Raw genomic sequence first — 15,119 nt, 5'->3', positions numbered from 1 at the left:
AGCGGTATCACCAGGATCGGACGGCCATGTTCGGGTCGTCGAAGGGGATCTACACACGAGCAGTGACTGAAGTCTTTCTGCTACCTGTCGAGGAACCAGTCGTTGAAATGTCCGAAGGGGATCAGGAGGATAGACCAACCGGTCCATCACGCCAAGAGGAAGCAAAGCCGATTGTCGGAGATCTTTGAGACAACCGTTTCAACGGCGGCCGGCGTGTTGGGGATCATACATGGAACCCGCATCGTCAAGGGTTAATTATTTTATTAACTATACACAAAGACAAAATTTGTATATCACACAGCATACACATCCAAATTGTACCTAACACAACTTTTCCAATATGTAATAAACTTAGTATGAAATCGACATTCGCGTAGTGCACACCTTTATTTGTCGCGGCGGTGAAAGAACATTCCCCTATCTCGTCGGTACGGTCTCACCCACGTGCGGCGATCGATCCGTTTTCAGTGTGTCGTTCTAAACCCTCGTAATCTCCCACCCTCTCTCGAAGTGCACCTTCTCGTTTTACGGCTGCCTACGTTTGAAGATCGCCAATCGTGGCGAATTTAGTGCGCGGTAAGTGATTGCGCCAACAATAACTGTAAATAGTAGTTCTAACTTTCCTCTTTTCAACAACATTTTGTTATGAGGTGGTTTTTGGAGAAACTTTTGAGTTATAACGGTTTAAATGAGCCAACAATTGATCAAAATCGAGGAGTCCGAAAAAATGGTTGTGACTCTAACTAACGGGGGGTCCATCAAATTGATTAACCAAATGCATTTTTCTTACTTTTTTGAAGGGGAATTTCAGAAAATTGCCACCTTAAACATTTTTGAAGACATGGTGTAAATAGTGGGACGGTCTCAGCGAGAGTTACCCCAGCATTTTCTTCGGACATCTCCTCATGGATTGTAACCAGATTTTATTTCTTTGAGAGTACATCAGAACTTCTTTCTGGGTTTCGTAAAGAAGTCCCTTCTGGGATTCCTCCAGGAGTTCCTTCTTGGTTTCCTTCAGGAATTCACTGAGATATTCATTCCGAGATCTCTGCAGGAAACCCCTCTGGCATACTTTCAAAACCCCTCCTGGAGTTGCTTCTGGGATTCCTCCAGAGTTCTTTTTTCGGATTCTTTCAGGAATTCCTTCCTAGATTCTTCTGGGAGTTTCATCTGGGATTCCTCGAGGACTTCCTTCTTGAATTTATTCAGGACTAGCTGTCCCGGCAAACGTTGTTTCGCCATTTGTGACTGTGGTGGTTTGACAGCTGTTGGGTTCATTGGACCATCGGTTTTATTGCGATCGTGTTGATTTTCTTCGCAGTTCATGCAAATTGCGGTAGTTTCACAATTTTTCTACATTTTAGTTGATTTTCTTAACTTTTACTACTTATAAACACAGCCACCATGAGTACGAAACGAACCGTGCAAGAGTCTTGCTGATCGGTTCATCCGTTCGTGAGTTTTGTTGCCTCAAAGGAACATCAAACTCATTTTTATATATAGAAGATTTATCCGGGACTCCTCCAGGAACTTTTCCCGGCATCCCCCCATTCACACGTTACAGGATTCCTCCGGGATCTCTTAGAAGTCCATGATGAATCCCTTTACGGATTCCTCCCATAGTTCCTTCTGGAATTCCTTCAGGATTTCACCAGGATTTCTATCTGGATATCTTCCGGGATTCCCCAAAATTTAATTCAAGATTTCTCCAATAGCTCCATCTAGAATTACTCAAGGAACTCCTCACGGGATTTCTTTTGGAATTTCTCTATGATTTCCTTTCAAGATTCCTCCACGAGTTTCTTCTGAAATTCTTCTGGAAGTTCCTTGAGCGGTTTATTGAGATTCTTCAAATCATCTTGGGATGTTTTCAAAAGTTTTTTTTCCTGGGATTCCCAGTAGAATTTCCTGTGAAAATGTAATCGTTCTTCTGCTAGGAAACCTATAAAGAACATTATGAGAGATTCCATACAAAGCTGCTTTGAGGAAGTCCTGTATGAACTAAATAAGGAACTCCTAAATAATGCCAAAAACTTTAAAAAAAATCTTTGCAATCTTAGCGGCGTGCAGTGCCCTATAGTAAGCAGCAAACTATTGGTCGTGAGAAGCATTTCAGTGAAATTGATTTTCATACTCATTATTATTTCATTATTCATTATTCTTTGCGCAGGATTTCACACCATTTTCTCAGATACAGTTGTTGCGTCCGATAGCTGCATGTCTTATGTAAGGAAGCCGGCATTTATGTCCATTATTTCTTATTTACATTAATGTGATGGAAAAAAATAGATCGTGCAATTTTTTTGATTAACTGGATTACGAAATACTTGTTTTCAATAGGCTTAGTAGAAAGCTACGTAGTATATCATAAACCCTTACCCACCGCCCCCCCCACCCCCCAATCGTCACACTTCGTCACAAAATCAGAAACACCCCTCCCCCCAAAGCTACGTCATTAATGGACGCCCCCTTAGTGGGGCCCTTTTCGACTTTAATATTTCTTCAATGAGGTGTTTGAAGGTTAAATATAAATATAAATATATAGAAAAATTGATGCACTTTTATGCGGCTTCGTGATTACTTGGGTATTGATTTCTAGCTTTGACTACTCAGATAAATCGAAAATAAAAAAATATGCGACAGACAAAACTTTTTCATGTTTTACGGTTTTTGGCCACATTTGTTTAACTTGTTGTGATAAATCTCACAGGCAACGTAAACAAAAGTTTGTTTGCACACATACAAGAATAAGTAATGCCTGAATGATTGAAACAATTTACATCACATAAAACAAACACTAAACAGATGAAAAAATATGCAAAACTTTTATCGCTAAACAGCACAATTGTGCTGATTTGTCACGAAAGGGATATACAGGGGATAGACAAAATGATCGGGACAGGCAAAATTTTCCCTTCTCAAAAAATATTCAAATAGCTGTAACTTTTCGTAAACTGCATCAAATATTTTCAATTTTTTACTGTAAGTGGATCAACTAGTTGTGTATCAGTAGACAGAATTCGAAAAAGATCGGGCTATTCTGCACGATTTATAACTTCGATTCTAGAAAAAGGTATATTTATCCGATAGCCAACTTTGAGCTGTTATATCTCTGGATTCAATGAACTGATTGCAATGAAATTTTGACCATTTATGGCTTATATAATGAGCTTTGAAAAACTTTTGACTTAACTTAAAATTCTTAACACGGAAGAAAATTATAACGATTAGATTATTTTTCTAATAAAACACCAAATTTTCTTGAATTTCAACATCGTTTCAAAATTCAAGATGCCAATAATAATTCATTTATATTTCCTCTAATTGTCTTGAATATAAATATGTTTTGAAAGAAAGTAACAACATAGCCGGCAATTCATTGAAAAAGTAATGGGATGCATATTAAAAATAGACCAATTTACTAAAAAATCATAAAATAAATGAAATCGCTACAACTTTCTCTCTTGTGAACAATTTCAAGTTGAGTCAAACGTTTTTCAGAGCTCATTATATAAGTAGATGGTCAAAATTTCATTACAATCGGTTCATTAAATCCGGAGATATAACAGCTCAAAGTTGACTATCGGATAAATATACCTTTTTCTAGAATCTTTATAATTTCATGCAGAATAGCCCTATCTTTTTCAAATTTTGTCCACTGATACAAAACTAGTTGATCCACTTACAGTAAAAATTTGAGAATATTTGGTGCACTTTTCGAAAAGTTACAGCTATTTGAATATTTTTTGAGAAGGAAAAATTTTGCCTGTCCTGATCATTTTGTCTATCCCCTGTATAAACGGTATTGTTCACACATTATTGGATTAGTTCGGGTTTTCAATAATCGCACATCTGCGGTAGAAAGATATGATTACGAAACTATTGTTTGCTGTTCGATCTCTCTATTACTTGACCAACTGAAAAAGGAAAAACATTAAGGGTTTCATCCCACGGATTCTTTATTTTCAAAAAAAAAACTTCTTATGTGTGCATTATACCGAGGAAATTGGATATAGCAACCACCTCAGTTATCAACCCTCTATGGTATAGGCAGTGACAGGCTGGAATACGTGAGATTGTCTGAGGTTTGACTTTCTTTTTCTTTTTTAATGTGAGTTTTAAAATTTATTGAAAAACTGCACTTGCTTAAAACAAAAATTTGGGAAAATTTCTTTTTGGAGGGCATTCTTGCTCGGAAATATGTAGTTAATATAAATTTATACTATACCCCTATTTCTATATTGACCAGAGATGTATGTGCTATCATAATAGATGTATCTGTTGGAAACCTCAACAGGAAATACGTTTATTGTTCGGTATATTTACCGCATGATGAACCATCCCCTACGGATGCTTTCAAGCAAGTCATTGCATACTGCACTTCAAAAGGCCTTCCGCTAATTGTTGGTAGTGATGCTAATGCTCACCATATAATCTGGGGCAGCTCAGACATCAATTTGAGAGGCTCCAGTTTGATGGAATACTTGAGTAGTACAGATCTTGGATTACTTAACATAGGCAACCGCCCAACCTTCATGGTATCTGGTAGAGAGGAAGTGTTAGACATAACGCTTTGCTCTAGCAGAATTAGTCATGAGCTGACCAATTGGCATGTGTCAGATGAAGAATCTTTATCTGATCATTGTTACATCTTGTTTGAACATGTGAATTTTACTTTGCAAACTTTGCGTTTCAGGAATCCCCGGTCAACCAACTGGGATCTCTTTACCGATTTGGTTGCAGCCAAATTTCATGGATACTCACCATCAATTGACACTCCAAGTGATTTAGATGATGCCATTGATACTACAACGGCCTTCATCATGGAAGCTTTTGAAGAAGCCTGCCCTCTGCGGTCTGTGAAGACCACAAGAGGAACCCCTTGGTGGAACTCCGATCTGGCGAAGCTCAGGAAACAATGTAGAAAGAGTTGGAACAGACGACGTTCGGCTGGATCGGAGGCTTTCAGGTCGGCTCGCAAGGCCTACCAGAAAGCTCTTCGGTCTGCTGAACGATCCGGCTGGAAAAACCTTTGTACAAATGTTTCCAGTCTGAGTGAAGCCAGTCGATTGAACAAAATCCTTGCAAAATCTAAGGATTTTCAAGTGAACGAACTTCGTTTGCCAAATGGTGATTTCACTTCCTCTGATGAGGAAGTTTTAGAATGTTTATTCAGTACACACTTCCCCGGATGTGTGGATATTACATCTTCGGATGAACCTGATGTCTTTTCTTGTAGTTATGATTCTTTAGCTTCGGCTCGGAGTATCATAACTTTAGAATCGATTGAATGGGCACTTAATAGCTTTGCTCCTTTCAAATCTCCTGGGGCAGATGGGATTTATCCTATTTTGCTTCAGAAGGGATTTGATCATTTCAAACATGTTTTGAAACAACTACTTGTTTGCAGTTTTGCTACAGGGTATATTCCCAAATCCTGGCGGGATATTACTGTGAAGTTTATTCCGAAAGTGGGTCGCGCGTCGTATGAAGAAACAAAGAGCTTCAGACCTATCAGTTTGACCTCTTTTCTTCTGAAATGCTTAGAACGCATTGTGGATCATCACATCCGTGATGTTTATCTGGCCAATGTGCCTCTTCATGTGAACCAACATGCTTACCAATCTGGAAAGTCCACTGTGACTCTTTTACACAAAGTTGTTTACGATATCGAGAAGGCATTCGCTCAAAAGCAATCCTGCTTGGGTGTTTTCTTAGATATCGAGGGTGCCTTTGACAACGTGCCTTTCGATGCCATATTGGAAGCCGCACGGGGTCATGGTATATCTCCAATGATTTCCAATTGGATTCACCAAATGCTCAAAAACCGACATCTCTTTTCGACATTGCGTCAAGCGGCGATTAGGAAATTGAGTGTTTGTGGATGCCCCCAAGGGGGAGTCTTATCACCACTTTTATGGAATCTCGTAGCAGATACGCTATTGAGGCAACTCAATAATAGCGGTTTTCCTACTTATGGTTTTGCCGACGACTACCTAACATTGTTAGTCGGTATGTGCATCAGCACCCTTTTCGACCTGATGCAAAACGCTCTTCAGGTAGTTGAGGGTTGGTGTCGCCAATATGGCCTTTCGGTAAATCCGAGTAAAACATCTATTGTTCTTTTCACGGAAAAGCGAAACCGTAATGGTGTTCGAACTTTACGTCTCTTTGATTCTGAAATCAATGTGACTGAACAGGTAAAGTACGTTGGAGTCATTCTTGATTCCAAGCTTTCCTGGACACCTCATGTTGAGTTCAGAATCAAGAAAGCTTGTATGGCCTTCGGGCAATGCCGGCGAACCTTTGGTACAACTTGGGGTCTAAAACCCAAGTATATCAAATGGATCTACACAACTGTTGTTCGGCCAATATTGGCCTATGGATGTCTTGTGTGGTGGCAAAAGGGTGAAGTGAGAACGGTCCAATCAAAGTTAGGCCATCTCCAAAGGATGTGCTTAATGGCGATGTCTGGAGCGTTCTCTTCAACTCCCACGGCAGCGCTCGAAGTTCTCTTTGACGTTGTCCCACTACACATTCATCTCAAACAAGAAGCACTTTCTTACACTTACCGTCTATGGGTACTCGGTTTACTAGAGGAAACTCCTGTGAACCGCAGTTCAACACACACCTCGTTGTTTCCACTTTTGGTGAATTGGGACAAAGTTGTCCTTGCTCCAAGTGATCTTACAATTGCTTGTAATTTTCCATATAGGACATTTTCCACGAAATTCCCTTCCCGGGAAGAGTGGACATCTGGTTATCTGGAGAGAAGTATTTCAGACGGCATCGTATGTTACACTGATGGCTCCCTTCTAGAAGGTCGAGCAGGTGCTGGTGTTTATTCTCGTGAGCTAAGGCTGTATCAGTCTTATTCACTTGGCAGACACTGCACCGTTTTTCAGGCCGAAATCTTTGCTCTTATGTGCGGAGTGCAATCAGCACTTCAGCAGCACGTAATGGGCAAAGTAATATACTTCTGTTCAGATAGCCAGGCTGCTATTAAAGCACTTGCTTCGGCCAACTCCAGGTCGAAGATAGTTATCGCTTGTCGAACTCAAATTGAGGAGCTGAATTCAGCAAACGCTGTTCACCTTGTATGGGTACCTGGCCATTCTTCCATCGCTGGAAATGAATTGGCTGATGAGTTAGCTCGCACTGGAGCATCACATGACTTCATTGGCCCTGAGCCAGCTATTCCGGTATCCAAGTGTTGGATGAAGCTTCAGATTGACACCTGGGCTGCCACTCAGCACAAACAATACTAGAATAGTTTGGAGTCATGTCGTCAAACAAAATTGTATTGTACTGAGCCATCTCTAGGGGTGGCAAAGTATCTAACAAATCTGTCAAAGCAGAATTGCAGCTTGCTGGTCAAAGTATTGACTGGCCACTGCCGACTCAGCTATCACATGGCGAATATTCAGCAAGCTGATTCATTTGCATGTGATAGCTGTGAATCCGATTATGGAACTTCGTATCATTTAATATGTAACTGTCCAGCTTTTGCGCAATTGCGTTTCCGAGTACTCGGGAAACACTTATTAAGTGAAACTGACTTCAGAAACCTGAATCTTCAGGACGTTCTGTTGTTCTTGACCCGCTGTGGTAAAGAGCTATAGGCTCTCTTTACGCTTTATGAATTATCACAGTGCCCTTCTCAGGGCGCTGTTCGAACCCATTGTGGCACGCTTATGCGTTATTACAGTGTCCTTTTCAGGACGCTATGTGAACCCATTGTGGTACGCTTTTGCGAGTATGACGATCCTATTCCCTTACCTGTCCTTTCCCATCTCCTATCCTTTTTCCTTCCCTTCTCCGTCAGGTAAATGATGAATAGGCTCGTGTTCATGGCGATGGCACAAATTTCCCAAATGGAGGAGAACGTGCCTCTAGAGCCGACCTACTGATACCTGATATTTCTATATTGGCAATTTTGATTTTATTAAAAGGGAAATAATGCATTTTCTATGTGTTGTTAAAATTTAATAATAAAAGAATATGGCTCTGTTTCCTCAAGACTATCAAATTCATAACGACTGCGATAAGCACGAGAACTTCAAAGCTAGCTTGAAACAAAAATATATGTTTATGATTTTTAGGTTGCATGCAGTGAAATAGGATATTCAATTTTCTTATCACTGATGCGTTAACAGTTCATCCCAATCAGACCTTTCAACCTGCTTCCGCAGTTTTACCACTTCAACAGTCCGTTCATTTCGCAGGTTTATTTTTCTTTGCAAAACAAGGGATAAAATTACGTCCTATAGGAAGCAATTCACGCCACGCACGCAAGCAGCAGACAGCACCAACCAAGACAAGTCCGAATATTTTATTCATGTTTATTTGCAATGCAATTTATATCAATTTGGCGCAATAATAGTCTAAACTTTGGCCGGTGGCTGCCCGAGAGACAGAGCACGAACGGCGAGGTTAACGCTATATCCCACATTCTTCTGTTCTTCGTGTAAGTTGCGAAGGGGAAGCGATTTTCCAACAAAGTGATGAAGTAAGGTTACTTTATAGACGCCGGAAAGTTGATAAAAACTTGATTTAAAATTCGAAACCGAGCGGAAGACTTCCCGCTGGTTTGTTGGAGAAGTTGCACACTTCATGAAATGGCGAACCAGAAAACAATATGCTTGTTCGGTTTGCAGCGAGATTGTCGGGTTTTATGGGCGCCACGTAATACTGAATGCTATATCAATTACAACGGGGATGAAACACGCACTTTTGCAGTCATTCGCACCATGGGATATTAATTCAGATTCACAAGACGGAGGGTTGCTGGTGCTTGTGAGTTGAATTAGGAGTTTGAGAACAGCGGTAATGAGCGAATGTTTATGGCCTTTAAATTTGAATATAGCACCAGTGGAGAAATTGTAATCGCTCTTTGTAATGAAATTATTTTCTCATCAATGAAGGTCATAAAATTTCATTCCGTACCAATTGTAGATGCATATTTAATATGGTTTTGCAAAGTACTTCAGAAACATTGTGTAGTGTGCAACTCTAAATCGCTACCGTGAAATCACCCATTACGCAGATCCATTACCTCCAGTGACAACACGCGTCTTATCGCCCGAACCGCTCCACTGCTACTGAATGACTGAGGCTCCTGATCGGGCAGCGGTGATCGTGGCCGAGTACATGATATAGAGTGGCGTACGGTGCTGGCATCTCACCCCACACATCCCCCTTTCTCTCTGGGAGAAAGTTGTTAAAATAGAAATTCTCTATGGAATTAAGATTTAACCCTCGAGCGACCGCGCTGTTGTACAGTGGTTTTTCGATTTTGTCACGGTTCTATTTAAACACGCTCGATTATAGCACGATATTTTTTTCAATTATATCACGTTATGATAATCAACAGAAATATTGCTCAAAATAATACTACAAACTAAACTGCACATATAAGTCTTCCTAGAAATGATATTCTGCAAATCAGTATACGGTTCTGTGTATTAAAAGTGGATCACAGGCTGTAGGCCGGACTCGATTATCCAGATTTACATCTTAAAACTTCTCAATTATTTATGTAACAAATGGAATGATGTACAAAGCCGTAACTTTCACTAAGTATTCTTCAAAGTTGGTCTAACAAAATGTTTGATAAAAAATCTCGTAAACCACCCCGTAGAAAGCTTAAGAAGTGGTGTGAATTTCATTATTCTCCTTGTTGGATCACACCGTTGGAAGGAGATTCTCTTAAACCCGCGGATTTCGACTAACTGTCTCTACTTACGGGTCCACCACACCCCCTTTTTGGCCCTTCATACAGCGGTATGTTGAATTCAAAGTGGTAATGAAATTTAATCTTTGCTGTTAAGTGGAACTGCATGCATAGCTAAGACTCAAGTTAGGATGGATGCTATCTACTACATACATATAATAACACTCACTTTGTACTCAGCATTAGCGTGGTGCTGACGGTGGTGGCCAACCGCGCGAGTTACGAAAGGTTAAAAACATTTCATGATAAACCCCGACTAAAAATAAGTTCCTGTAAACCTTGCATAAGTAATTAAACACAGAAACATTTCCTAGTGTGACCATATTGGGAAACTTGCTCATTTACACTTCAAACACAGACAAACGTGGAAAATGGAGCATCTTCCAAATATGGCTAATTCGATATTTTTGTGCCATTAATGTTTACTGACTACTGTGGCTGTTTTTTTTTTAAACATTTCTGATTTACAACGGTTTTATACCGATTCTTTTCATTTGTTGTTAGAGCTATGATCGGATTGAGCTTCTTACTTTTTATTAAATTCAACGATGATTCAACGTTTGGGGAATCAGCTCAAATTATACTTTTTGCTTACTTGTGTAGGACTGCCGTTCCTAAATCCTAATACAAAAGCAACGAGAATATTGTCGAATCTTTTTCGTATCATTCGCATTTTATTGTTTTTTTACAAACCATTCTTTGGTAATAGACTTGCTACCACTTAGCTACACGAATCTATCCAGCATTTTAATAGCTCTGGCCTTTCTTGTGCAACTTTCAGTCGATCTCAAGTAACAAACGGATTTCATTAGATACCATAAGGCTGTCATCCCCATGCTAACCCACAGTAAGTTAACGAGCCAACATTTTTGATATCGACAGTGAGCTGCACCTGGCAGCTCAAAGTTTATAAATACAGCGTCGCATCATGACTGAATAACCGATGCACCAAACCAAAACAAAAAGAAATCCAATTTGGTGATCTGTATTCTGTTTTGTACTTGGCAAATGCAGCACTTCATCGTTTCATCAATGTCATTTCGATTCAATCAACACGATTTGTATTCCCAATACTCACGGTGAAATAAAATGCGGATATGCCTCAGAGCATAATAATTTCTAAAATTTTACTTTGAGATTAGTTAAAATTATCACATTTCTTCTAGCGAAAGATACTTTTCATGCCATTGAAGAAACTTCTCTGACTTTGGATTAGATCAAGATTGAGAAAAAAATATGAGCTGTCAAAAACCCCATGATCATCATCAACCGTAAAGCTGGTTAAACTGGCTAAACTTAATACGGTTTGCAAAAGTCAATTCACTGCATATGAAAGTAACCGATCCTTAAACCTCTCTTTTACAGTATTTCGACCGGTAATCCTCATAACATACATCAGCAAATCTTCAGATACTACTAGTATCAGATACTAGTCTTCAAAACTCGTTTCTTACCACACGGAGGTCCTCGAAGTTTTATTCTAATTTACTATAAAGTGGTTTTCTCTACATATTTCTTATTTATCCACAAGCGATCGGTAACCTTCATTTTGCATCACGTTGGGTACAGCTCGCTGACTTAGTTTACGGTTTGGGTCAAAAAATGAGGGTTGAAACTTGCTTTTTTTTGTCCATAACCAAGCGGTCCTCAAAACTCGCTTCTTATTCGCCGCCAAGCAGTCCTCAGAACTCGCTTCTAATTTGACCCTAAGCATTCCTAATAACTCGCTCCTTGTTCATCCCTAACTGGTCCTGAAAACGCGCTTCTTGTCAGTCGCTTAGCGGTCCTCAAAACGCTTTTATTTTTCCCAAGCGGTCCTCAAAAAATCGCTTCTTGTTCAAAACCAAGCGGTCCTCAAAACACGCTTCTTATTCGACCCCAAGCGGCCCTTACAACTCGCTTCTTGTTTATCCCAAACTATCCTATTTTCCCAAGCGTTCCTCGAAACTCGCTTCTTGTCCATGACCAAGCGGTCATCAAAACACGCTTCTTGTTTATCCCAAGCGGTCCTCAAAACTCGCTTTATACCAATCGTTAAGCGGTCCTCAAAACTCGCTTCTTATTTTTCCCAAGCGGTCTTCAAAACTCGCTTCTTGTCCATAACTAAGCGGTCCTCAAAACTCGCTTCTTGTCTATCCCAAGCAGTCCTCAAAACTCGCTTTTCACCAATCGAGAAGCGGTCCTCAAAACTCGCTTCTTATTTTCTCAAGCGGTTCTCAAAACTCGCTTCTGATTTATTCCAAGCGGTCCTCAAAACTCGCTTTTTACCTATCGCCAAGCGGTCCTCAAAACACGCTTCTTGTTTGACGTTAAATGAACGTGATATTCATTCAAGCAGTTCCCAGGGCCAACATGGTACTCCATTTTGACGTTTGGCGGTGCGCCGATAACTGAAAATGTATTGCACCTACTGGACTTGCAGTTAATAAGCATTGTAGGTAATTTACTTGCACTGACCGAACGTCTACTGTAGTTAGTAGGTCAGCATCTTAAACATCAAACTATTGCATGTTTTATACACACAATGAAGAAGGAAATGATTGCCAAAAACCCAAAATCCTGATGTTTATATGAACAGTGATTACAATTAAAAGGTTTGAAAAGTAAGAAAAAAACTGTCAAACTTAAAAAAACAGTCGGCCAAATTAGTAAATATTTTTTTTGTGTGCATCGAGCACCTCTTACTTTGGCCATGGAATAGTCAATGACATTTTTTCACCGTGTTGCTTCCTCTCTCTTTTCCAAATGTGGTCACTGTTTACACAAAATGCGACCGAAAGTTCACTGGATGTTCACCGAATCTCTCCGGATGCGAGATGTGAGAAGTGATTTCAGTAAACACGGCCCGTATAGTTACCATTTCACACCTTGCTGTTAGTTTGCGTGTGACGTCATCGTGGATAAGTTCTCAACTGTCCGACAGTCGAAACAATCGTAACCGCCCGGCCCCGTTGTTTATTTTTCGGCAATTTTATTCCCAGCTAGCACATCCTCTCACTTGAATTGTTCGCTGTTCACCTACCTAAAATTTTGTCACTTTACACTCCCGCAAACAAACAATTTCCCCGTATTGGCCGGTCTATTTTCATCCACGCAATGGGTGATTTCTTGTTTAGGCTCGATTTTATTGCCACGGCAAAACCTGGCAGGATCGCCAATGTGCAACTCTAAATCGCTACCGTGAAATCACCCATTACGCAGATCCATTACCTCCAGTGACAACACACGTCTTACCGCCCGAACCGCTCCACTGCTACTGAATGACTGAGGCTCCTGATCGGGCAGCGGTGATCGTGGCCGAGTACATGATATAGAGTGGCGTACGGTGTTGGCATCTCACCCCACACATGTAGTGTATGACTCATATCATATTTTGCTTAAGGAAGTGATTAACACTAAGTTTATTTTCACTGCTTAGATAAAATATTTGGTATTGAAAAAAATTAAACATTTTCACTGCCTTTTGCTTTACACTGGCATAGTCTAAATTTGATATAGCTAAATAGTTCAACTGTTCTTGAAAAATGTAAAACTTGCATTAAACGCATTCTTTTTTTTCTATCCCATGTGTTTTTCATAGATCTGAAATACCTTCAAATGACAAATGGTTAAATTCATCCGACCTGAATTTTGCGGTCAATAATAACTGAGTTTTGTACACAAGATGAGTGATTATCGTCTCCTGGAAAATTACAGTTTTCTCTGGTATAAAAAATCATTAATCAAATCCACATCTCAATCTCTGTCTCGTCCACCCCACAGACAAGCGCGACTCAAGCTCGCCCGGAGCGGACGATGACCGCGGTGCAGATCCGGACGATTCCTGCGAGCCAACGGCCATCGACTGCAACGATAAGCTCAAGTCTTCCCCGGGCTCGTCCGACTCGCTCCTGAACGGGGGCATCGGAGCAACCGGACTGGGCAGCCTAGCCAACAATAAGCAGCGTCGTTCGCGAACCAACTTCACACTGGAACAGCTGAACGAACTGGAACGGTTGTTCGAGGAAACGCACTATCCGGACGCGTTTATGCGGGAGGAACTCAGCCAGCGGCTGGGACTGAGCGAGGCGAGGGTGCAAGTAAGTATAGGATTGGAGTGGGATACAGGCTCACCCAGTGTACCAGTTTTCTCTATTTTGGTAAAAAGGGGGAAGCTGGCTGGTTGTCAGGAAGGTGGTAATTGAGTTTTATTGACTGGCTATAACTATTACATGGGATTACATGACGGGGTTAAACGCTTCGACGGGGTGTGGAAAAGGGTGAGAAATGCGTGTACTTTTTATAGACCACTTTAACAAATTGAATGGCAGATTTGTGAATCTGTTTGAATTAGGCTGAACGGAATTTGATGAAATAACTTTGAGCTTCACTGCCACTGGAACTGGATTTTCTCGTGGCATCATTTTCAAAATTTTAAAATAAAGCGCTATGAAGTCAACTCCGCTAACAGAGCCTGTGGAGTACCAGGGCGCCCTCCACGGTATTTTTCCCTTACTGCGCTAACCGGAGCAATAGTGCAGTGCACCTTGTGTTTCTTCGAGATAATCAGCTGCCCGTCTTTAGTCTCAAACTTGAGTCTGAATAAGGTCGGGATTATGAAGATCTTATTAATTATTTTAAATTTTCGCATTATGAGATTTACACAGTGTATTCTGTGTACCCTCGCCTTTGGCGTTTTCCAAACGATATCGAACTGGTTTTATTGTTGCTGTTCTTTGTTGTGCTGTGATTGCAAAGAGTTTAATCTTGCCTAGTTTGGGTGTAGTGGCTACGGTTAGGATAGCTCAGGTTAATCTTCAGAATAAAAGCAACGACCAATCTTTGCAGACTTATGCAAAATGGAAAAGTCCAAGAACCTTACTTTCGTAAGGGGAATTTCTATCTAGGAAACTTTGTGAACCCGGTGTTGCTACTTTCAGTAAAAATGAAATGGCAAACTCGCGTGTCATGCCTCGAGCCTGTATGCTTTTCAACAACGCAATCGATGCTACACTCGTCTCTGAATTAACCACCAGAGATGTATGTGCTGTCACAATTGATGTATCCGTTGGAAACCTCAACAGGGAATACGTCTATTGTTCGGTTTATTTACCGCATGATGAACCATCCCCTACGGATGCTTTCAAACAAGTCATCGCATACTGTACTTCAAAAGGCTTTCCGCTGATTATTGGCAGTGATGCTAATGCTCACCATATCATCTGGGGCATCAGACATTAACGTGAGAGGCTCCGATTTGAAAGAATACTTAAGTAGTACAGATCTTGGATTACTTAACATAGGTAACCGCCCAATCTTCATGGTATCTGCTAGAGAGGAAGTGTTAGACATAACGCTTTGCTCTAGTAGAATTAGTCACGAGCCGTCTAATTTGCATGTGTAAGAT

At 40.6% G+C, this 15,119-nt stretch overlaps 1 protein-coding gene across 1 annotated transcript in view; it reads left to right on the top strand.

Annotated features, from left to right (window-relative positions):
- The window catches only part of LOC109409190 (homeobox protein XHOX-3-like), a 79,665-nt gene that overhangs the window by 35,409 nt on the left and 29,137 nt on the right, over positions 1-15,119 (top strand). The window contains exon 3 of the mRNA XM_029871222.2: positions 13,496-13,812. Within this exon, the coding sequence (XP_029727082.1) occupies positions 13,496-13,812 (317 nt within the window). The remainder of the gene's footprint in view (positions 1-13,495; positions 13,813-15,119) is intronic.

This window comes from Aedes albopictus, chromosome 2 (genome assembly GCF_035046485.1).
Source record: "Aedes albopictus strain Foshan chromosome 2, AalbF5, whole genome shotgun sequence".
Taxonomy (NCBI): Eukaryota; Metazoa; Arthropoda; class Insecta; order Diptera; family Culicidae; genus Aedes; species Aedes albopictus.
The sequence above is the reverse complement of the archived record's forward strand: the minus strand, read 5'-3'. Positions and strand labels throughout refer to the sequence as shown.